The sequence below is a fragment of the Podarcis tiliguerta genome (assembly GCF_965153285.1).
Source record: "Podarcis tiliguerta genome assembly, chromosome: 2".
Taxonomy (NCBI): domain Eukaryota; kingdom Metazoa; phylum Chordata; class Lepidosauria; order Squamata; family Lacertidae; genus Podarcis; species Podarcis tiliguerta.
The window spans coordinates 528094-551351 of NC_139535.1; the positions used below are offsets into that span (position 1 = coordinate 528094).

Consider the following 23258-nt stretch of genomic DNA (forward strand, 5'->3'; position numbering starts at 1 on the left):
TCACGCTAATCCAAAAGTCCTATTCAAGCGGCAGGCACCATTTCGGCAGTTCCCATGAAATTCGGTCTAAGCGTCTGCTCATTAACTTTCCCAGACCAGTTGCTCCATAAATCAGCCTTTCCAGGGGAGTTCTTGCCAGATCAGACGTAGAATTCAAATAAGATAACAAGGAGGGCCTTGATTTATTATCTTAGTAGGCACTGGAGGTTTAGGTTTATCTACATTTCTCCGGGCCTCCTGTTTCACTGCCAATATCTGGCAGGCTGCTCCCTTGCATTTCTTCATCCTTTGAGGATTCTTTAGGCAGGTATCGTACCACTGGTTGATGTACGGGAATTGGTCTGGGTGGCCCCCTGGGTCTCTAGTCACCGAGGCCCTCATCTGCCTGCACAATTCTACATCAAAACTGCCTTCTGATGGCCATTTTGGGACCTGGTTTGGCCAATTTAGTTCACAGTGCGTTCTCAGGGCCTATGGGGTCAGTTTGACACCATAGTCCCCGGAGAAGGCTTTCTTGAAACTTTCAATCATGCATCCTAATGGCATGTTTGCTGTTGAACAGCCCCTCCCATTATTATGTCCATTGTGAAATGCCTTCACCAAACTCTCAAATATATAGAATCATAGAATCATAGAGTTGGAAGAGACCACAAGGGCCATCGAGTCCAACCCCCTGCCAAGCAGGAAACACCATCAGAGCACTCCTGACATATGGTTGTCAAGCCTCTGCTTAAAGACCTCCAAAGAAGGAGACTCCACCACACTCCTTGGCAGCAAATTCCACTGTCGAACAGCTCTTACTGTCAGGAAGTTCTTCCTAATGTTTAGGTGGAATCTTCTTTCTTGTAGTTTGGATCCATTGCTCCGTGTCCGCTTCTCTGGAGCAGCAGAAAAATATGCTTCCCTCTGTTCCCAACCAAGTGCGGTCACCCGACTTGAAACTGCGGTACGGCACCCTGGTACCGTCAATTCCTTTGGGGTCTTCAATCACTCACATTCATTCACTCTTCACTTCACCACACAGCTAATTTCCACACCGTTTCCTAAGCTCACCCAGGTTCCTCCACAAGGACTATTCCCTTTCCTTGGAAGTACTGGTGGGTAGCAGGGGCTGATCAAACCTCTCTTCCCCCTTATGGAGGGTTCCCTATAACCTTAAAAACCCCTTCTTCCAACTTACCCTGCTGGCGCGCCTCCGTTCTAATTACTTTTGATTTCTCCGCACGGCCCGTTGCCACGGCAGGCAAGGCGCAGTGCAGTGGAGCAATGTCTCCCTCCTTGGAGAAAGTGTCCAATGGTGCTTGGGGGAAAGCCGGCGGTCCAGCGACACTCCACCCCACCCAGTGGGCAAGGGCCTGGGGTCCCTGAGGCCCCTCTAGCCTGCTATCCGAGTCACGGCACCAGAATGTTGCGTGGTAACCTGGGAACCTTGTTCTGGGTGAACTCAAAGATCACAAACGCATCAGTTGGAGAAATAGAAAGTAAGTTTATTGCTGACAGCAATAGGCCCAGTGGAGTCTCCTCTCAAAGACTGGACCCCGATCAACAGTTCCATGGGTTTATCTACCTTTTTTCCGGCTAGCTTTAGGCATTACATATTCATGTACTAGAGCAAAATTAAGCCAATAAACTTAGACATCGCCCTTCCTTATGTCCTTATAAAGATAACTTCTTTATTTCTGCAATAGCTCATTACGTTAGACATTTTCTCATATACTGTGTTATCAGCAAGCAAGCAAAAATCCCCTTTTGGCAGGCAAGCAAAAATACCCCTTGTTATCAGACATCCTATGTGGAAAGCATCAAACTTGGATATCCTGTTTCACAGGACATCTGGTGACTATGATGGATGTCGTCCCTGCAAACTGCAAATTCAGCTGAATGCATATGTTTTTGCTGGCACAGCAATAATAAGGCACAATGAAAGACACAGTATTTGGTTTCTTATAATTAGGCACTATAATCTAAGGCACAATGATACACTTATATACTTTCTTTAGGCAGCCTTGCCACAGTGCAACTCAGGGGAGATCATCCCAAGGCTGTGAAATCATGATTTTGACAAAATAGATTGGTCTTTACAGAGCAATTAACAATTCACCCACTATGAGGAGATAAAGGCATCAGGGCAGGGGAAGGAGGGGGCTGTCGCTTGAAATTGGACTCATACCGCCTGTTGAGGGGCAAGCTGGAGGAAGAATGGGGGAGATGTGCTTTTAATATACTTTAATATATTGTTATAGTTCGTGGCTGGTAATTATGAGCCCTGAGCCTCACAAAGATAAGCCATGAAGAAAGTGGAGACTCTGTGCCAGATGTAAATGGGTGGACCCCCACCCTGAGCTCTGAGTTAGGGGGCAGAGACAACAGAGTTTTGAGCTTTTGGGATTTCAGTTTGCTGTGGCGGAAAAGGGTTCAGTCTGTAAGTGTCAAGCTGGAGGGAGAGAATCAGAGCCATGGCTGGGGCCTTGCTAGAATCCAAGGTAGCTGTGGTCAGGGGAGAAGGAAGAACCTATTGGGGTGTGAATGCTGTGAGCCCCTCCACTGTAGGATCAGTCAGTAGAGATGTGTAAAGAAACCATATGTCCTAAAGACACCACAGTCTCCGCTGGGCCTCATTTCCAAAGGAAGCACAAACTCTGCGTAGGTGCCTGGACCCCTGCAAACTTACTCAGAGATTGGAGTGGAGTGTATCAATACAGTTGGGTAATTCCTATTTGGATCAGGAGGAAGAGGACGGGTCTCATTGGCTACAAGGGGGGGGGGGAGAGACTTGGACTCTTGTCCAGAAGGAAGGTCCTTTTTGAAACTGAGGTTGAGGGTATGTTCTATCACATATGGTGGACTTGTAAAAGGGTAAAAGAGTACTGGGAAATAATTTATAATGAATTGAAAAAAATGTTTAAAAGTGCTTTTCAAAAAACCTGAAACCAGAGCCCTTTTTGTTGGTGATAATTCAGATGGAAATTCCCAGGTGTCAAAAAAGGTTATTTATGTCTGCCACTACTGCAGCCCGTGTTTGGTTAGCCCAAAAATGGAAAATGAGTGAGGTCCCAACCAAAGATGAATGGCAACTTAAGCTGACGGAATAGGCTCAGCTTTCAGATTTAACATATAGAATAAGAGAACAAGAAGAACATACGTTTAGAGAATGTCAGGGAACTGCCAGGAGAACAGGGGCGGGAAACAGAGGGGCAGTTGTGTTACAGGGAGCCTCCGAAAATCTTCCGAAGCAGTTCCTCTTCCGGTGATGAGGAAAGCCCCACCTCCAGTGGGGAAGAGGTGAAAGGACCAGAGGATGCTGGTGGGAGCCTCAGCACCACTGCTGGCAAAGCCGGCCAGGAGGGAAGCACGCCCCCTCCGTCGCTCACCCTGCGCAGGAGTCTAAAGCGCAAAGAGGGAAGGAAAAGGCTGGGCGTAACGAGGCTTTTATGCTGGGGGAGGTCCAGGAAACAGGCACTCCCGGATTCTGCTAGCAACTGAGGCAGACCTGAACTTTGGGGTTCTGCACTGTAAATAGTTTTCGCACCTAATAAAACCTGTAAAAGACAGGTCGGAGTCCTGACCGGTTACTCGTGAGCAACCACCTTTGCCATCTGACAGAGAAGGTTGGAAAATGTTTATTGAATATATGGGTAGAAATTGTGTACACTTGCATGGATTTATGGTAAGTAAAATGAACCATGGAAAGAGAAGGGAAATCATTTATATTTTAAGATTGTTTAAAGGAATATTCTAAAATGTAAAAAAGAAAATTTAATTGAAAAATATACCCCCCCAAAAGTGAGACAAATTTTATGAGGCTCCCCATCAGGGCTTTAAGAACTAACATTCAGTCCTGACAGTCTGACGGGATTCATCGTTGCTTTAAGGCTCAGCTCAGGCTTCTCTGGGGAGATTCAGAGCACAGAGTCTCCAACATAGATGTGCAAATAAAGCTACGTCAGGCTAGGATAACTGCCAATCTGCCAAATGAAAGAGCAATGGAAACCCCAAGCGACACCCAGAAAAAGAAGTAATAAAGAGCAACCAACGAAAAGCTCCCATCCTCTGAGCAAGGACAGAGGGCAACTTGCAGGAAGGAATTCTCCACATCCCAGGATCCCGAGGGAGCAGCGAAGTCTAATCGGTGAGTCCTGCAGGCAGAGAGAAAAGAGAGACAAGCCCATCACTGTGGGGAGCGAAGGGGGGGGGATGAATCCCTGGCAGGATTTGGGGGACCACTCAGCAGGGATTCTGAACTACAGTTCCCATTGTGCCCTCTAACCATTGGCCATGCTGGCTGGGGATGGTGGGAGTTGGAGTCCGCAGGGCCTGGAGGGGAGGCTCTGAGGAGGGAGTCTTGGCTGGCTTAGGCAGTGGGAAAGAGGAGGTTCTGAAGAGGGGTGGGGAATCCCATGTTGAGAGCAGTAAGGAGTTAAACTGCTGTGCCTCGGCTCTGAAGGGGAGGGCTTTCCAGGGACGAAAGCCAGGATGTGACGTCAGCAGTCTGGAATGCTCTGTGTGTTCTGTGGGAAACCGAAAGTGTTTTCTGTTGAGCTGTTTTGCTCAGACAGTGAGGAGCTAAAATGCAGCTCCAGTCCGGAGGATTGTAAATCAGTTTGTTTGCGTGTTTTTGTAACAATAAAAGAAGCCAAAGAAAGAATCTGCCTTTTCTAATTGATCAAGCCTTATCACACGCTGTTGCGCAATTCTGCTGAAGTGTTTTACTGCCGAAGAAGTGTATGCAGAGGTCCGCGCAGCGGAGGCGTGCCGGACGACAAGGTGAACATAAATCAGTCTGGAGAGATTTATGGGCAGCACTCGGACTTTTTAATTAAATTCCTCTACATCCCAGAACTCTGGCCCAGGAGGTGGCCCCCAGGACTCTCTCTCTCTCTCTGGTCCCTAAGACGGCTCCTGCCCCTGCTTTGCGCCCTCCTCAAGTGTTTCCACCTCCCTGGGATGCTCCTTGAACTCTGAGGATGATGAAGAAGAAGAGTTTGGATTTGATACCCTGCTTTATCACCAACTGAAGGAGTCTCAAAGCGGCTAACATTCTCCTTTCCCTTCCTCCCCCACAACAAACACTCTGTGCGGTGAGTGGGGCTGAGAGACTTCAGAGAAGGGTGACTGGCCCAAGGTCACCCAGCAGCTGCATGTGGAGGAGCGGGGAAGCGAGCCCGGTTCACCAGATTCCGAGTCCACCGCTCTGAACCACTACACCACTGAAGAATGGAGAGGGGTAGAAGGTAGTCTATTCTGGAAAGGGGACATTTGCATGCGTTGCTCCACCCACTTTGGGGTTAAAAGGGTTCCCCACCCTTGGGCTACGTGTCTTGGAAAGTGGGCAGGGGAACCAAGGCCTGGTCTCCTCACTTGGCCCCTGAAAGTGAGCTTTGCCTGATAGCCACTTTCAGGCGGGGAATTCTCCTGCAGACCCACTTCCAGGAGATGAAATTAGAGTGTGTGTATATGGGGGGGGGGTTTAAACCAGGACCATCCCCCATCCCCAGCTGTATGAAAAGCAAGCAAGGGGGACACCCTAAGCAGCCGGAAGAAGGGGTGGGGGGAGGAGGAGGTGGAGGGTGGAGGAGGAGGGATGAAAGTTACCTGCAGGCTGGGGAACAGCTCTCCCTGGGAGGGAAAAAAGACAACAGCAATACTTGGTCAGCATCAAATATCAACTGGAATAGATCCCCTGAGAAGGCACAACTAAGAACTGTTAGAACCGTTTCCCCACTCCCTCTGCCAAACAGACTATGAGGGGTTAAAGATTATTCGTTAAATGGAAATGAATATTTCTTTCCCAACAGAGAAAGGATGTTTTGCAATCTACTCTTCTCCCCATCTCCCAATGCCCCCCACAAACCGCTCCTCATTCCTTAGGCTGCATTTCTTAGCCTTGCCTAGTTATTAATTAATTCATGCAAAGTAATTCATGCAAATGAGGAACAGGTCCAAGTGAGGCGATGGGATCCTGGCTGTGGGTGTCTCAAAGGCCCTTTGCTCTGTGTGGCGATAGAGCCTTGCTCTTACTGCTTTGAGCAGAGTTTTGATCAGGAGAAGAAGAATTGGATTTGATTCCCGCTTTATTACTACCTTCAGGAGTCTCAAAGTGGCTAACAATCTCCTTTCCCTTCCTCCACCAATGCAAACGTTCTGTGAGGTGAGTGGGGCTGAGAGACTTCTGAGAAGAGTGACTAGCCCAAGGTCACCCAGCAGCTGCAGGTGGAGGAACGGGGAAGCGAACCAGGTTCACCAGATTACGAGTCCACTGCTCTTAACCACTACACCGCACTGGCACTTCAGGGAAGACAGGAGGACCTTAGAAGAACAGCCCTGAACGTACAAAGGCTTCTAAATCCAGAAGAAGAGCTGTGTTTCTCCACGGTGTAAAAAAGATAGAAAGAGTCACATTAAGAGACAGTCAGAGATCCTGCAGGTGATTCTGGCTTGAGACCAGTTTGGACTAAATTCTGAGACACCAAGAGGGAACTCCGAGGAGTGGAGAAGGCACAAAACCCTCTCCAGAGCCTCTGCCTAAGAAGAGGAGGGGAGCCTGGAGCCCAATCCAGCCCCACACCCAACCCTCCCTCTCCCCCGGCACCCCACCCTCACCTTTCTTGTTCTTCAGGTAAAGGGCGAGTCCAGTGGCCCCAAAGACCAGCCCCAGCACAATCCCCACAATCCCCGTCCACATCTTGCTCCTGGCAGAGTCCGACTGTGGCTCTGAAGGAAGAAAAAGCCGCGAGTGAGGAAAGTTAGGCCTGGGATCAGCCCCCCGAGGGGGGAGCAACCCATCTAGCCCCCCAGGAATGCCCCCCACTCCCAGTAGGAAGGCGTCCTACCCCATTTCACTGTGACGGGGCCTTCGAAGCTGGCGTGCTCCACCTGGCAGGTGTAGACGTCTCCACGTTCTGGCTTTGTCTCCAGCATCACCTGAATATGGAAGGTCCAGTCCCCGTTCCGGATGAGGTCCGTGGTCCACAATTTGGGCTCCTCCTTCCCGTTCCTGAACCACTTGATCTCGATCCCCGCAGGGAAGAAGCGGTTCACGGTGCAAATCAGCAGAGTGTTGTGTGGGGAAGATTCAATGTTGTCTGTGGGGGTGATCTTCACCTTGGGCTGGACTGTGGGAGGGAGGCAAGGGAGACGTGGAAGGAAGGTCAGAGATTTAGGCAGGGAGGGACCTGGAGGCTTCCAGGGAGGGAGGAGAGGCCATAGTTAACAGGGGAGCGGGGCTAGCCAGGGTGAAGCCTCTTCAGGGGCGCAACTGAGGCTCCCAGCTTGCAGGGGGGGGCCCTTTCTCTGACCGTAGCCCTTCCCCTCTGGCTCCAGAGTCTAAAAGCATCTGCTAAGCACCAGAGTGATGCTAATCTGCAAGGGGAAGCAGGAAAAGCTGGAAAACGATCCCCTTCCCCCCTCCTCCCCCTTTGTTTTTGGAACTATGTGCAAAAGAGAAATCCTGGAGAAGGTTGCTCTCCATGCAAAGTTGAAAAGGGAAAGTCTTCTTTTTCTTTCTTTCTTCTTTTGCTTCCCTTAAAGCCTCAGAGATGAATTAGAAGTGGTGAAGAGATCAGAAAATCCCCTCCTGCCCTTTTGGGATCAGAAGCACTTTGGACGGCTGCTTGCTTGTGTGTTCATTTTGTGTGTTTGTGTGTGTGTGTGTGTGTGTGTGTGTGTATTTGGATCTCTAGAAGACAACATACATGTTTACACCACGTGAACACAGGGAGGGCACTGCTGCATACAATCAGCTACAAAAACTGGGTTCTCTTTATGCTGAAAATAAAATACCTAAAATGAATGAAATGTGATGCTGGCATACGAAGCACTTTGTATTTATCCCTTCCTGCAATTTGGAAGCAAAGTGTAACCAATCCACTTTAAATTCTTTAATTGCAATGGTTCAGCAGCCAGCATTTTTAAATGAAACTTGTGGAGTATTTATTCTTTTATTTTATTCTTTAGAGCCTTAAACTGCCTTTACTACTCAGAAGTCCCACTGAATTCAATGGAGCTTACTCCCAGGTAACTGTGTAAAGATTATGCAGTCTTATACTGCAATCTTCAGCATTTTTACTCAGAGGTATACGACTGAGTTCAGTAGGACTTAGTCTCTGGTATGTGCCTGATCATTATATTAGTTTCCATTATTATTATTATTATTATTATTATTATTATTATTATTATTATTTACAGTCATGATATTTCTTGGAATTCCTCAAATGATCTACTGCTCTCTGAGGAGATCTGCTTAAGGTTGAATGAAAGCCAGATACACACACAGACAATTTTACTATTTGGAGAGACTATCTCTTCTCCAGCCCTTTTTATGCCCTTTATGAACAAGTGTCAAGTTTTGTGTGTGTATGCAAATACACATGGTGTGTGTGCGTGTGTGACAAAACTGGGTCTTTGCCTGAGTGACAGAAAGCCTAGTTTGCCCCCCCCCCCGGGGACATCCTATGCTCTCAGCCCCCAACTTCCCACTCCCACCAGTGGGATCTCTAACCCCCCCCCCCCCCATCTCCCCAAAGTCATCCCAGTTTCCCCAGTGGCCAGGCTGGGCATTCCTCAAACAGGGATCTGCTCCTCCCTGGGGGTCCTGGGATGCCCCTCCCCTTCCTAGGACACTTTCCATCCTTCTGTCTCATTTCCCAGTCCTGGGAATCTCAGGAGTTTCTCCTTCCTATTTTCCTAGCAAACAGGATGATCTTCAGAAATCACTGCACAGGATCCTAGGGATGATCCATGGAGGATGGGGGCAGGGCTGGAGGGGAGTCTGGCAGCTGAAAATAGTAATGAGTGGGTGGGAAGGAAATGGACCATGTTTATAATAATTATTATTTAATCCTGAACGTATGTGATTTTGAGAATGTGGGGTTAATTTCTAACCCCCCCCCCATTAAACATCCTGATTCCCCAGAAAACTGGACATATGGTAGCCCAACCTGAATCCATGTCAGGTGTGCAGGAAACGACATGCTAAGGTGTCATAATTAATAACTAACGCCCAAATAACATCATTTTGCACTTTAATAATGTTCAGGGTTTCTGCTTGAAATGCGCTCTCTCTCTACCCACTGAAAGGCTGCCTATTTCCCCCCCTTGCAGCCCCCCACTCTAATGTAGTCCAGCGTTGGACTGTGTCCCGGGTTCAAATCTCCCCCAGGTCTTGAGTCTCCTGGGTGTCCCTGGCCAGCCCCTCCCCTCAGCCTGGCCTCCCTCACAGGGTCGTTGTGGGGGTGGAATGAGGAGGGGGAGAACCATGGACATCACAGGCAGTAAAGGAAGTTTAGGGAAGTTTTTAATGTTCTACTGTGCTTTTAATTCTGTTGGGAGCTGCCCAGAGTGGCTGGGGAAACCCAGCTAGATGGATGGGGTATAAATAATAAATAATAATAATAAAAATCATTACTTCTATTATTGTTGTTGTTGTTGTTGTTATTGTAAATACTGCAATTTTGTGTTGCAAGCTGCCTGGAGACCTACAGGTATAGGGCAGAATGCTAATTTAATGAATAATAAATAAACAAACCAAGGCAGACACCCTCCACATTGCAATACACGAAACGGTTTGTGATGCTTCCAGGGACACAGAAACTCTGCCAGGAGTGGGGCATCAGGAAAGGCCCCCTTTATCTCTCTGAAAAGCGGGAGGGGAGGGGGCGGGGGGGGGCAGCAGTGACAGGGGCTTCGAGGGGAGAAAGTCCCGGGTCCGCCCCACGCCCCCCCCCCCCCATTTTGGGTTCTTCCGGGGCCCCGTTTCCCATGACGCCCCCCCCCCCCGATTCTGGACTCACCGCGCCGGGCCTGGGAGAAGGGCTCGAGGACCCCGTAGTCGTGCCGGCAGAAGGAATCCACGTTGGACATCAAACCCCGCAAGAAGTCCTTGTCCTGGTTCACTCTCTTGACTTCGGGCTCCCCCAGTTCAGCCACAGCCACAACCTTCCCTCGGTCGCTGTCGAAGTAGAAGAGCTCCTGCCGGTCGAAGAAGTACCTATTTAGGAAGCGGATCCGCTGCGTCCCGTTGAAGAAGTGGCACTCGCCCTTCATCTGGTACAGGAAATGCTCTGCGGGGAGAGAATGAAATGGGGGGGGTGGAGACTTCCGGTTCCCGGTTGCCTTGAGGGCGCAGCTCCCACGGATAGTTGCCCCCGCCGGGCGGGAGAGAGATGGTCTGTCTGTCTCCCTCCCTCCCTCTCCCTCTCTCTCCTGTCACGTGATCCCATGGCGGGGGGGGGGGGAGGCTGAGCAGGGAGACCCCCCCCTTTCAGCCCCCCAAAGGAAAGGGAGAGAGCGACAGTGAAAGGCCGTTGTGGAGAGGGAAGCACAACCTACGAGAGGAAATGTTGGGGGTGGGAGAGAGACCAGGAAAAGGGCGAGATGCCGAGGGGGGGGGGGAGACGCTTCACTGCAAACCCCCCCCCCACGAGACCCCCTCTACCTGGTAGACCCGGTTTCACTTTCGCTTTCCCTGCCAGAGCGCAGGAAGCGACGCCTGTCTACGCAGGAGCCCATTTCAGCACCCAGAGGGCCCGGGGAGGGGGGACGGGAGAGGGAATCTGCCGCGAGGGGGGGGGGGGGTTCAGGGTCCCCTTTGCCTCCGTTTTGCTGCCGGTGTCATGGGCGTAGGCAGGGAGGGACAGCTACCCCCCCCCCGTACGATATCAATAAACATCAATAAAAATACATAGCAAACCGAGGTTCCCCCTCCTAACAAAATTCCTCCCCCCCCCGAAAAAATCCTGGCTACGCCCATGCCAGTGTTAGGAGCAGAAGAAAGGTACATTTATGCGTTATGTCGAGTCATTTCTAGAGTTAAGAATTGGTTATGAGATCTCCTGGAAATGATGGGAGATAAATGATGAGGATGATTTTGAGAGCAGGTGAAGAAGCGCTGAGGGCCAGATTCTGCTGCGCCCCCCGCCCCCAAAAGTCCCCTAGGGCTGCCTGCCACCAGGTGTCCTGCAGGAAGACTATGTAATGTGTGAATATTGTGGTTTTATTAAAATTCAGTGGAATGTTATTTGTAAGCCGCTGGGGTAAGATTTTAATCCTGAAAGGTGGGATATAATTAATTGCAATAAATAAATGCTCTCTCCTTCCCAGTCCAAGAAGCCTGAGCTGCTCCTTTTCAGTGTGTGTGGGGGGGGAGTGTTTCCCCTTCCCTCCTGTCCCTTTGCCCCCCCCCCCCAGTGTCCTGGAAGGAGCAAAGATCCCCCGGGGGGAAGCAAGGATTCTTCAACACCAACTTCGCTGGACTAAACCATGTTGATCAGATACCTGATTAACTTCTTTTAAAGCAACTACTCTAGTCCTAACTTAAAAACGGAAAGTGTAATGCTGGTGGTCAACAAAAGAGGTTAAAAGACTCTTCTCAAAGCAAATCTAACAAAATGTAGTATAAACACTGACAACTGGGAAACACTGGCCTGCGAGTGCTCCAGTTGGAGAACAGCCTTGACCCAAGGTGTCATGGGCTTTGAAGACACTTGAACTCAGGACGCAAGGGAGAAACGTGCTAAGAGGAAGGCACGCCTGGCAAACCCTCAAGGGATCAACTCCCGCCCAGAAACCTCTGTCCCCACTGTGGAAGGACGTGGGGATCCAGAATTGGCCTCCATAGTCACTTACGGACTGACTGCTAAGATCATGGAAGACCATCTAGGAGGGATCTTCAAAGGAGCCCCACCGATGGGGGTCCGGCTAAGCGGAGTTTCCCCTTCCTTCTGCCCCCATTGCAGACTCTGCTCACCTGGAGGCGCCTCCACGCCCAGCCCCTCCGAAGCGGAGACCACCAGCATCCCCAGCAGGAGCCCCCCAAAGGCCAAAGGCGCAGCGCCGGAGCCCCCCATCCTTCTCTCTTCTTCGCCCCCAAATGGGACTTTCTCCGCTCAGCTCCGGGGGAAACTCCTGCAGGCCCCGCCCACTCCGCCTCCCCGCCCCGCGAGCGTCCAATCCGCCTCCGAGCCGGGGCAGCGTCATCGGTCGCCAGGCAGGGAACTCCTGGAAAGAGCATTTTCAAGGGCTCTCTCTGCTCTCGCTCGACCTGCAAGTTCCTCTTTGCTTCTGATCTCTCCATTGTTGCTGCGTCGCGTGCGAATATATATCTTTCCCAGAAAACCTTTGAGGGGGATATAAAGCTTAACAAGAATCTGTCAGTTCCATCCAGAACTTTACTCTGGCAGCAAAAAGGGAAATTTCAGTTTCAAGGGGGGGAATAACTGTCTCCTGAGGAAGGGGGCTCCCCCTCTTCGCCCCCCAGCCTTCATCCCGAGGAGACCTGGCAGCCACCAAGTAAGGAGACCCCTCCCCCAAATAAAGCCCCCTCCAGCCCCCAGCCCCCCTTTGCAAGAAACAGCCCTGGCGCTGGTGTCTGAGGAGCCCCATGAAGAAACACACGGGGGGGGGACAGAGAGGAGCCCCCGCAGCCCCTTCCCTGGAGGAGACCCCCCCTCTTGGGGAGATCCACCCCCCCCACCCCAAATGCAGCTGTTTTCGCTCCGTCTCCGGCTGAGGCTCCTGCCTGGGGCTGGTTTACCTGGAGACAGGCTGGTCATCGCCAGGGCGCTTTCTCATTGGCCGAGCTGGCAGGGACTTTCCTACTCCGCCAAAGCCGCCCCCTGGCCGCCCCCGCCCCACAGCCACTTGGAGGGCGAGCATCCAGGAGGAAGGGGCAAGGGACACTTGGGCTTGAGTCGCCCCTCGCCCGCCTCGGCCCAGGAAGAGATGCAGAGATGGAGCCCAGAGGAGGAGGAAGAGGAGGAAGAGGAAGAGCCCTTTGCTGCCTCTGGGCGACCCTCCTCCTCGCCCCGCCAAGGGGGGCCGGAGCCCTGAAAGGTCAGGGGGCGCAGGAGGGAGGGGGAGATGCCTGGGGAGGGGTCCCAGGAGGGGGACTGGGGGGGGAATGGGGTAGAGGAGGAGGGGTCTCTTGGGCAAAGGGAGGAGAAGCCCCCTCCCCCCGACAGGTGCAGAAGCTGCGCCCGGGAAGACGGAGGGATGGGGGGAGGAAGGGAACTGGACGTGTGCCCCCCCCCCACGAAAGAGTGCTGGGAGGTGCGTGGAATGGGAGGGTGACGGGATAGGAGGATTTGGTCCCTCAAATAAGGTGGTCCAAAAAAAGAGAGAGGGGAAAAGGGGGTGAAATCAGCACTCCCCCCCCTAAAAACACCTAGCTTAAAAGATCCGGAGTTTGTACCCCTAGCCTTTCCTGTTACAAGGAGAAAAAGGGAAATAAAACAAAAATTATTATTCCTTTCTGTGGGCTCGGCTGCCACAGAGATCTGCCTGGTCCGGAAGCCCCCAGTGGTCGCCCCCCAAAGGCACCAGCCCCCCACATCCCTAATGCCCCCTCCCTTGACAGAATGGTCTCTCTCCTCCCCAGCAGCACAACAGGGGCCAGAAACATCGGTAGACCCTAAAAAACATCTCTGAGCAGAACCCTTAAAAACTCGGAGGAAATCCTTGTATTCTTGGTTTCACTTTGGGGCAAGGAGCTCAGGGCAGAGTTACATCCTTGCTATACTCACAACAACCCTGTGAGGAGACATGGATTGGTCTCTCGAAGGATTCCTCCAACTTTCTATCTGCCAGAGTCACCCCACACACAAATGCCCCCCAGGATCACCTTTTGCGGATGTGATGGCTCGGAAATGAGGGGATTTTAAAGTCTGTGTGTTTGGGAGCAGATGAAGGCCCCCCTCCTGTCTACCTAGAGAGCCTTCCTGGTGGTGGCCCCATTCCTAGCAATGGGGCAGGTTCTCCCTCATCCTGCTGCGGGGTCCTAAAGCCTCCCCCTCTCTCTCCCACCCCTGCAGTGGAGGACACCCTGGTGGAGCTGGACTTCTTCCAGGAGAGCTTCCCTTCGGAGAAGAAGTCCGGGGAGTTCCTGCTGGAGTTTGACAACGAGGAGATCCTGCACGTGGACTGGGAGAAGAAGCAGAACGTCTGGAGGCTGCCGGACTTCCAGCGCTTCACCAGCTTCGAGGTGCAGGGCGCCCTGGCCAACATCGCCGTCATGAAGAACAACATGGAGGTGCTCATGAAGCGAAGCAACCGCACCCGTGCCCTGAACGGTAGGAGAGAGCTGGGGGGCAGGCAGGGGGTGGTCTCTTGGCTTCTGACCCGGAAGACCCTTCAGGACCCCTTTCTGCCTCCCCAGAGGGAACTCTGCTCCAGGGAGCCAGTCCTTGGCTGACTGAGACAGGCTAAAAGGGAAGGGAAACCTGGTGGGAGGGGCAGCACTGCACTCTGTACAAGCTCAGAGGCATTCCTGAACCTGAGCACCCGGTGCAAAAATACCCACAGCACCTAATTGCTATGCTTTCCATTTCTAGACTGCTTCAAATGGGTTTTAATCCCATTTCTTTCTCCATCTCCTTCCTCAGTTGCTCCTTCGGCCACTGTGTACCCGGAAAACGCCGTGGAACTGGGGGACCCCAACGTCCTCATCTGCTTTGTGGACAGGTTCTCCCCCCCAGTGCTGAACGTCACCTGGCTGAAGAACAACGAGGTGGTCTCTGAGGGCGTGGAGGAGACAGACTTCTACCCCAGCGTGGACAACACTTTCCGCAAGTTCTCCTACCTCCCCTTCGTCCCTGAGCAGGGAGACATCTACGTCTGCCAGGTGGAGCACTGGGGCATCCCAGAGGGAAAGATGGAGAAGATCTGGGGTAAGCACCGGGCAGGATTGGACCTTTTCTCTGGGGCTTGAACTCAGAGTCCCCCCCTTAGCCCTGACCTCTCTCTCTCTCCATCCCAGTTTCCAAGGCGCCCTCTCCCATCCCGGAGACGATGGAGAATGTGCTGTGTGCCCTGGGCTTGGCCTTTGGCATCCTGGGCATCATCGCTGGCACCATCCTTTTCTTCAAGGCCATGAGGATGAACGATCGCAGGGGCTTCATGTGAGTCGAACCCGTTTCCCTTCATGGGCTCAGAGACAAATGCAAGGGAAGCCAAAATACACAGCACAGGGGTGGGGTGGGCCTCATCCTGCCCAGAAGGTGCTCAGCCTCCATACTCCCAGCTCACCAGCTCCCTTCTCCTCCCTTTTCAGATAATGGAGGATTCCTTTCCTGACAGCCTCTTCCTTCAACCCTCTCAGCTCAGCTCCTTTGCCAAGAGTCTCTTCTGCTACGAATCAGCTGGAAGGAGTTGCTTCCTCTGTGTGCAGCTTATCCTTAGAAGTTTTTTGGATAATATGTTTAGCTTTTGAGAAAAATTATGATAGCCAAAGATGCTTAGGCAGATTTATATTACTTTTCTCCCTTTTATGTTTCCCTCTTAGCAAAGAAATTGCTCTGACGGTTTAAGTAAATAAGAAAAGTATATGGTTTACTCACATTAAATGTCTTCCCATGGTTCAACATTTACAGCTCCCTCTATGCAGGTTCTGAAACTCCCTGGTGCCTTTGCTTCTGGCTGTCCAGTAATCGTGCATTTTATAGAATCATAGAATTGTAGAGTTGGAAGGGACCCTAAGGGTCATCTAGTCCAGCCCCCTGCATTGCAGGAATCACAGCTAAATCATCTCTGACAGAGGGGCTTGTGGTTTGGCTGCAGATCCTCCATGGTTGAGTCAGGATAGTTTTTTGTGGGGGCTTCCTGCTTTGCCTCGCCTTGTATCTGCTTGGCGCAAGGAGACCCCCTGCCAACAAGAGTGTCAGGCATACGAATTCATATCTCCACCCCACTTACTAAAAACCATTCACCTCCCTCCCAGTTTTTGGAGAGAGCCTTCCTCAGTTCCGTGCATTGCACTGCCGGAATACACCCCTCAGGTGTTTCCTTAATCCCAAAGAGGATTCACCCAGCTTGCTGGGGAAGTTTAGCTGCTAAGAGACCCCAAACACCTTTCTCGTCCACATAAAGCAGAGTTGTATCTGTCAGTGTGGAGGAAAATATCCCTTCTTCTTCCGCAAAACTTTCCCAATGGCTTCTGTGCAGCCCAACTGCTGTTTTTCATACATGCTCCCATATTTCCAAAAACAATGAATAAACCTTACAGTTTATTGATTTGTGTCTAGTGCTGTTTCCTCTGCCTATAACCTCTGGATATATTTATTATTTCAAAATGAAAAGGTGAACCATTGAGGAAATGGGTAGCACTGCAACCAGAATGTCTACATTGACCCCTCGTGTCTTTAGGGCCATATTCTGGTAGATAAAAGAAGACTACGGAAGCCAGCTAGAGCAAAGGGACCCTTATCAGTCTGATAACCCAACTCTTCTGGTCCTCAAGGCCTGCTGTGGGTTGTGTGAAGAACCAAACCATTATCCCACAGGACCCATAGATTCCCACTCTGGGGGAACAGAGGAGAGAAACAGAACAGCCCATTCCCCGTCCTAAAATGCCTCACCAGATCAAAGCACCTGCTCTTCCTGAGACTGGAGTGAGTGTTGGGGGGAAGAGGAAGGAAATGTGCAGAGACCCCCTCCAAATGAAGTGTGCATGACTGCATGTCTTCTGCCAGGGGGACCAACCTGCAGGGAAGGGGGGTGTTTCAGGACATGCAAGGTCAGCGTGCAACCCAGTCATGAGTTGGCTGTGTTGCCTGGATCATGCCTTAACCTCAAGGAAGGATTCATTCTTTTCTGGTATCTTGATCTGGTGTTTTCCCTCCTCTCCCTATCTTGCCCTTATTTTTGTGCCTCATTAAAATAATGCAAGTTGAAGGAGTTGTTGAGCTCTTTCTCCCCCCCCCCCCCCTTGCAAGAGTCTCCAGAAGGTAAATGACACCACCGAGTGGGGTTTGGGAGAGGCGTCCTTCCTGGCGCCAAGCCTTGAGCAGGGACATCCCAGAGGCCAACAGACAAGGCCCAGCTTGCTGTGCAATCTCATGCCTTCTTCTGGATCTCAGATGGGTGGGATCCAAATTCGGGGGGGGGAGTCAATTAATGCAGCAAGACAGAAGGCAGAGTTTGGCAGAGGGGCAGGGCAGGAGTGCCGCCAGGGCAAGACTTGGGGGCAGAAGGCCAGGGCCCCAGTTGGCAGAAGGAGCAGGAGGCCCCTCAAGGCTGCAGGGCTGACTCTCCACATCTGGAAGCAGCTGAAGGAACACCTGCTACCAGTAAGGGGGGTAAGAGTCAGAGTCTAGCATTGCCAAGAGACCCCAAGTGGGCAAGAAGGGGCCCCTGAGCAGTGATCCTTCAGTATGGCAACATTCCTCAAATCTGGGACAAGTCTGGTCTGGTGCAAGTGAAGAGGGGCCTCCACAGCAGGAGGGCTGATCCCCAAAAGTCAGAAGTTGGAGAAGGGCTGATCCAGAGGGAAAGGGTGAGGGAGAAAGTGGGGTGCGGGTGGCCTGACCTTTGCAGGCTGTCTTCCTCCTCCTTCCTCCCTCTTGCCTATCAAAGGCTCCTTCTCCCCTTCAGCAGCCCAGGACACAGTCAGAGACCAGCAAGTGCTGCACTCGAAGGGGTTTGGCAAGAGCAGCGCGTTTCCTGCCCAGCAACTGATGACCAGGCAGCGTCGGGACCTGTGATTGGCTCCCATCAAGCCTCCCCTCCAGGAAAGTCCCCAGCAGGACAACACTATAGACCCCCCCCCCCAAGCAGCAGCAGTAGCAACTCTGCTTTACCCCTCCCCCAACCCTGTTTTGTGCTTCAAGGCAGAAATGGAGATTGTGACATTTGGGTTCCCTCAAAACAGGAACTTTTAAAACAAGTCATCAGTTGGAGCAACTCTGGCTTTAAGATCCGCTTCAAAGAATTACGGGGGGGGGGGTGTTAAGATGCTATATTCTCCCCACTGTCAATAAACATCCCATGTAAAATACTCTAATTTCTATTTAGAGGCTTTAATGCAAAACTGCAAATGGCAGACTCTTCATGTTCCAACAACAACATGTGTAAGCTGTGAGGTTGTGGCAGCCTCTGCATTTTGCCTTTTGCTTCAAAAAGGAAGGAGGGAATTTTATCCCAGCAATCAGGACCCCCCCACACCTATAGTGGGAATTCTCTGCATCTCGTTTTTCTGAAGGAAAAAAAGCTTCAAAGAAGGACCAATCAAATAGGGTGTAAGCATGGGCACAGGCGTGGAGGGGGGTGGGGGGGTTAGACAGCTGCCCCCAATCAATAAAGATCAATTTAAATACAGTACAAAGCAAACTGAGGATCTGAACCCCTAACAAAAGGCTTGCCCACCCAAAAGAAAAATCATTTTTTTACTGCCCTCTCCCCGATGTGAAGGAGAAGCAGAATAACCTCCCTGCAAGCAGGAAACTGGGGCAACAGCTCGGCCTGCACACTTCCTCCCTGATGTGCTAGATTTCTCCTTGCAGGCAGTGCCAGTGTAATTTGGGTGTGCATGCAGCTCCTGCTTGAGGCTGGGAAGGAGGCCTCTTGGAGGAAGACACAGACCAAGAGGAGGGGGGCAAGGGGGTCCCTGGACAGGAGGGGCAGGATCCAGGCAGCCTGCTCCCTGGTGACAGAAGCAGGACTTCCGGGCCCATAGCACATGTCTCCCTCCTTCTGCCCCCTTGTTTCTGGCAGCAGAGGAGACGCTGCAGAAAGGCGCTGGGGGGAGTTTCGCTTCCCCCCACAGGGAGGCCTGGAGCACAGCTCAGCATTCAGGGAAATGAAAGAGGGAAGCTGGCCACCATCCAGGAGACGGAGGGCAACCGGGAGCGCAGCAAAACCTCCTCAAAGAGAAGTAGCTTCCAGCCCCCCCTCCACAGCATAGCCCCCCCTTACAGCCCAGCAGCAATGGCTTAAGAGAAGTTGCCATTTGAGGGAAGGACCCCCTTGGGAATGGCTGAGCTGAATGGACCCCTCCAAGTCCCCAAGGCTATGGGGCACAACCCATAGGAGAGGGTGGGGGTGTTTCAGGTCAGGCAAGGCCAGGATGTGGCCCAGTCAGGCTGGCCAGACCTCCTTCATGAGTCGGCTGTGGGGCAGAGACAGGTCTCATCAACCTTTCCAGACCCCAGACCCCCTTTCAACCCAAACATGCATTTCTCCATCTTTATATCTGCGAGGTCCCAGGGCTCCTGTTTCAGCCCACATGGGATCAGGCTGCGACCCACCAGTGGAAGACCAGGGGCACAGAACACGTCCCCCCAGGGAAGGAGTCACTGCTTTCGGGGGTCTTGATCTGCTGTTTTCCCTCCCCTCCCTACTATTCTGCCCCTGTTCTGTGTGTGCCTTGCAGAAATGCCTCCTTCCAGAAATGAATGCAAGTCGAAAGAGTCGTCCAGCTCTTCCTCCCCCTGGCAAGAGGCTCCAGGAGGGACATGACCCCCCAGAGAGGGGTTTGGGAGAGGCGTCCCTTCTGGGGCCAAGGCTTGTGCAGGGACATCACAGGGACGGACTGAGACAAGGCCCAGCCTGCTGTGCAATATTATACCTTGCAGTTGTCACGGTTTCTTCAGAAGGGGAAATGGGATCTTTTTTGCAGATCAGCAAAAGAGCAAACATTCTCCTGGATCTCAAGGCAGAAGCAAAGGAGAACCTTCAGCAAAGTATCATGTGGGGAGGGGGGACAATGGAGCTGCCAGGGCAAGGCTGTGGGGCAGGATGCCAGGGCCCCACTCAGCAGAAAGAGCCGCAGGTCCTGTGAATGTGAAAGGGCCCATTTGCCTTGAAATGGGACCGTTTGAAGAAGGGAAGTGTGCCAAGGGCACGTGGTCCGAAGAGCCTAGGATCCTCCCAGGGCCTTCTAAGGGGGGGAGGGCTCCGTGGGATGAGCAGAGGAGCCTCTCCCAAATTTCATCCCTGAAAAGGCTGGTCCTCCAGCAGAGACTCAGGGATGGAAGGCCCCACAGCTAGGGGGCTGTTCCCCCAAACAGGATTCTGTGAAGGTCGTCCGATTCTGTCTTCGTCGGCATTGTTACCCTCCCAGTTTGATGTCACCTGCAAATTGGGTGAGCATCCCCTCAATTCCTTCATCCAAGTCATTTATGAAGACGCTGGACAACAACAGGCCCAGGACAGAACCCTATGGCACCCCAATGGTCACTTTTCCCATGATGAGGAGGAACCAGTCATTAGCAATCTTTGGGTTCGGTCAGTCGACCAGCCCCAAATCCACCTAGCAGTTGACTTAGTTATAACTCTAAGAGAACTTGGAATTTAATTGAATTTAATTGGAAGTATTATTGCTCATATATCTTCCGCTGGAAGGAAGGGTGAAAGGAGTCTGTGAACTGCCAAGGAGCAAATAAGTCATCTGCAAGGAAAGGAAGAAACACCAGGCACAGAATAATTGCCACACACAGGAAGAACAACATTGCAGTTGTTGTATAAGGGATTGTTTTTATGACCAGAATGTAATTGAAATTAATAAGATTTTGGAATGCAGAAATAAAGGAAACCATCAAAACCATCAAATCTAGCACATGGGGGGGGTACTTTATCTATATTATGCAATTTGGTATTTGAATAAGAAGAAGAAGAAGAAGAAGAAGAAGAAGAAGAAGAAGAAGAAGAAGAAGAAGAAGTTAGTTAGTTATACGCCACCCATCTGGCTGTGCTTCCCCAACCACTTGGCATTAATAATTGTATTATAAATTGGTATTGTTATAATGAGACTATTATTGCACTGTAATTGAAAACTATAAAAAAATATATTTAAAAGGGCCCAGCCCTTATTTTACCAGTGTCTTTGCAAGAATATCAAAGTCCTCCATGATATTCTTGCAGAAGCCTTACTGAAATCAAGATACACTATGTCCACAGCATTCCCCTCATCCACCAACCTTGTAACTCTTTTATATATATATATAAAGAATTGAGATTGGTCTGGCATGACTTGTTTTTGATAAACCTTGCTGGGTCTTAGTAATCACAGAATGTTGAGGTTTTTTTGGGGGGGGGGCAATGTTGTGGAGCTTTTTAGTCAAAATCGCAGTATTCCAGATATGTCCAGGAAAATCCAGGCACATGACAACCCTAACTCTGCCCCTATTATTTGTGCTTCACTAAAAACTGGAGTGCAATCTTCTGGTGCCAAGGCTTGTGCAGGGACAACATGGCTGCCAAGGTCTCTTCTGAACCTCTGGCAGCCCAGCCTGGGCCAACCGGGATCCTTTAGCAGATCATCTTTCGCCAGAGGAAGAAGCGTTTTTTCTGTTTCTGAAACTTGGGGGGGGGCTCTAAATTGAGAGGAGTCAATGAAGGCAGCAAGACAGAAGAATAAAGGAGAAGAATAAAGACTAAAGTTTTAATGGGCTGGGTGGGAGGTGAGGTCTTTGGGGCAGGAGACCAAGGCCCACTCAGCAGAAGGAGTTGGGGGAGGCCCGATATTTGCAATGCGGTCTTGGGCCTTTTTCTCCCCTGACCCACTGCAAGGGAGGGCAACCCCCTTACTGCTCACCTTCTCAGTGAGGGGCTCTTGAGAACATTGACCACAACATCCTCAGGACCGACTCAGTGGGGCGGATGTTGGGGGCAGAAGAGGAAGGTGGTTTGCCAGGTGCTGATGGAGGACATTCCTGGTCCCTGGGATGAGGCCTGCTCCTGGGAGGATCACGCAGGGTCCCCGGAAGCCCTTTTCCTCCTCTCCAGGTGGACGAGGGGAGAGGCACCCCTCAAAGACTCATGGAGTTGTAGAGTTGGAAGGGACCTCAGGGGTCATCTAGTCCAACCCCCTACAATGCATTAACCAGAGCACCCCTCTCTTCCGCAGACCAACCCTGCCTGCGGTTGGTGATGCCTGGGTCTTTTTCCCTCTGAGGAAATCCTTCTCGCCTGCAGTCTCAGGGTGAGCTTGATGGTCCTGGTTCCTCCTCTGCCACCTTTGCCTCTGCCATTACATTGTGAGCCGCCCTGAAATCTACAGCTGAAGTACAGTGGTGCCTCGCAAGACGAAAAGAATCCGTTCCGCGAGTCTCTTCGTCTTGCGTTTTTTTCGTCTTGCGAAGCAAGCCCATTAGCGGATTAGCGCTATTAGCGGTTATCGGCTATTAAAGGCTTAAGGGATTAGCGGATTAGCTGCTAAAAGGCTATTAGCAGTTTAGTGCCTTAGAAAAAGGGGGTAGGGAGCGAAGAAAAACCCCAGGAATCGCAAGACATTTTTGTCTTGCGAAGCAAGCCCATAGGAAATTCGTCCTGCGAAGCACCTCCAAAATGGAAAACCCTTTCTTCTATCGGGTTTTCCGTCTTGCGAGGCATTCGTCTTGCGGGGCACCACTGTATAGAAATTTAAAAAACAAATGAATGCATGTAAATATGGGCCCCTGGGAGTGTTTTCCTCTCCTTTCTCTCCTTCAGCAGACTTTGGAACTCCCTGCCTCAGGAAACCAAGAGGCGCCTTCTTCATTCTTCTCTTTTTGGCACCTGAGGAAAACATTCTTGCTCAGACAAGCCGACCCAGATGTTGAGGAAGCTGAGGTGGTTTTAATCTCTCTGTGTGTGTTTGTGTGTGTGCTTTAAAGTATGGTTGTGGTTTTTCTCTTGGTTTATCTTTTTGTAAAGCACTTTGAAGTGTTGGTTTCCCCCCACAATGAACTGATGTATAAATTTTATGAAGTGAAATAAATTAAACTACCCAGAGTGTTTCCCCCTCACCAGCCTCCTGGGATTCTTGGCAGGCTGAGGGGGTTTATTACCCCCCCCCCACTAGCAGAAAGTGGTTTGAAAATGGTGTCTGTGCTGCTGCTCTGCTGGCTGACGCTGCCTCCCAGTCTCATCAAGGGGGCAAAGGGGGCTAATGGAGGTTTGGGGAGGTTGTGTCAATCCCTCAGGAGGACTGTGGTGGATAAAGTCAGGACCCACCATGGGGGGCACAGGGTCTCCTTCCTCCTTGCTTCCCAGCCCCCAAATGCCGGGGTTTGGGGCCAAGGAGTGGGGCAGGGGGGTTTGTGGAGGTGCCATCACTTCAGGGGGTCGTGAGGTGTGGCAGGTGGGGGTTTCATCTGGACGTCCATCATGTTTCCCTCCGAGTCCTGAGGGGATACTAGAAATTCCCTCAGACCTTGGTCAACCTTGAGATTTCCTGTCAGTTTCCCCCAGAAACAACAAAGGGGGCAGAGGAGTCTCTTAGGGAATCCTGGAGAGTTTCTGTGGAGAAAAGGGCGGACATATTTTCTCCTCAGAACAGGCAGGGAAATTTGTGAGGAACCTGGTCAGAGAAAAGGGAGCCTCCCTCCGCCTGAGGTGTTTCCCGCTCTTTTCTCCTGAGGGAGCCCAAACATGAGGAGAAAATGGCTTCCCTGTGGAGATTGGCATCCTTCCCTCCTCAGGGCCTGAAGGGTCAAGGAAGGGATGCCCAGGGGGGCAACGGACTCCATGTTCCCTCCTCCAAGGGGCCCACAGTCAGATAAATGGAGGAA

The 23258-nt window shown here is 51.4% G+C and overlaps 1 protein-coding gene and 1 pseudogene across 2 annotated transcripts in view; one reads left to right on the forward strand and one right to left on the reverse strand.

Annotated features, from left to right (window-relative positions):
- Positions 1–1466: 1466 nt before the first annotated feature.
- On the reverse strand, positions 1467–11973 carry LOC310670797 (H-2 class II histocompatibility antigen, E-S beta chain-like; annotated as a pseudogene). The gene is made up of 6 exons (XR_014515483.1): positions 11744–11973; positions 9789–10058; positions 6831–7112; positions 6601–6711; positions 5593–5616; positions 1467–4136 (listed from the first exon to the last, which is right to left on the reverse strand). The product of XR_014515483.1 is annotated as an H-2 class II histocompatibility antigen, E-S beta chain-like (transcript).
- Positions 11974–12623: 650 nt separating this feature from the next.
- The window catches only part of LOC310670852 (HLA class II histocompatibility antigen, DR alpha chain-like), a 43148-nt gene continuing 32513 nt past the window's right edge, over positions 12624–23258 (forward strand). Inside the window, exons 1-5 of the mRNA XM_083426658.1 lie at positions 12624–12828; positions 13806–14063; positions 14376–14660; positions 14750–14891; positions 15044–15646. Coding sequence (XP_083282784.1) covers positions 12726–12828; positions 13806–14063; positions 14376–14660; positions 14750–14891; positions 15044–15047 — 792 coding nt within the window. The 5' untranslated portion in view covers positions 12624–12725 and the 3' untranslated portion in view covers positions 15048–15646. The remainder of the gene's footprint in view (positions 12829–13805; positions 14064–14375; positions 14661–14749; positions 14892–15043; positions 15647–23258) is intronic.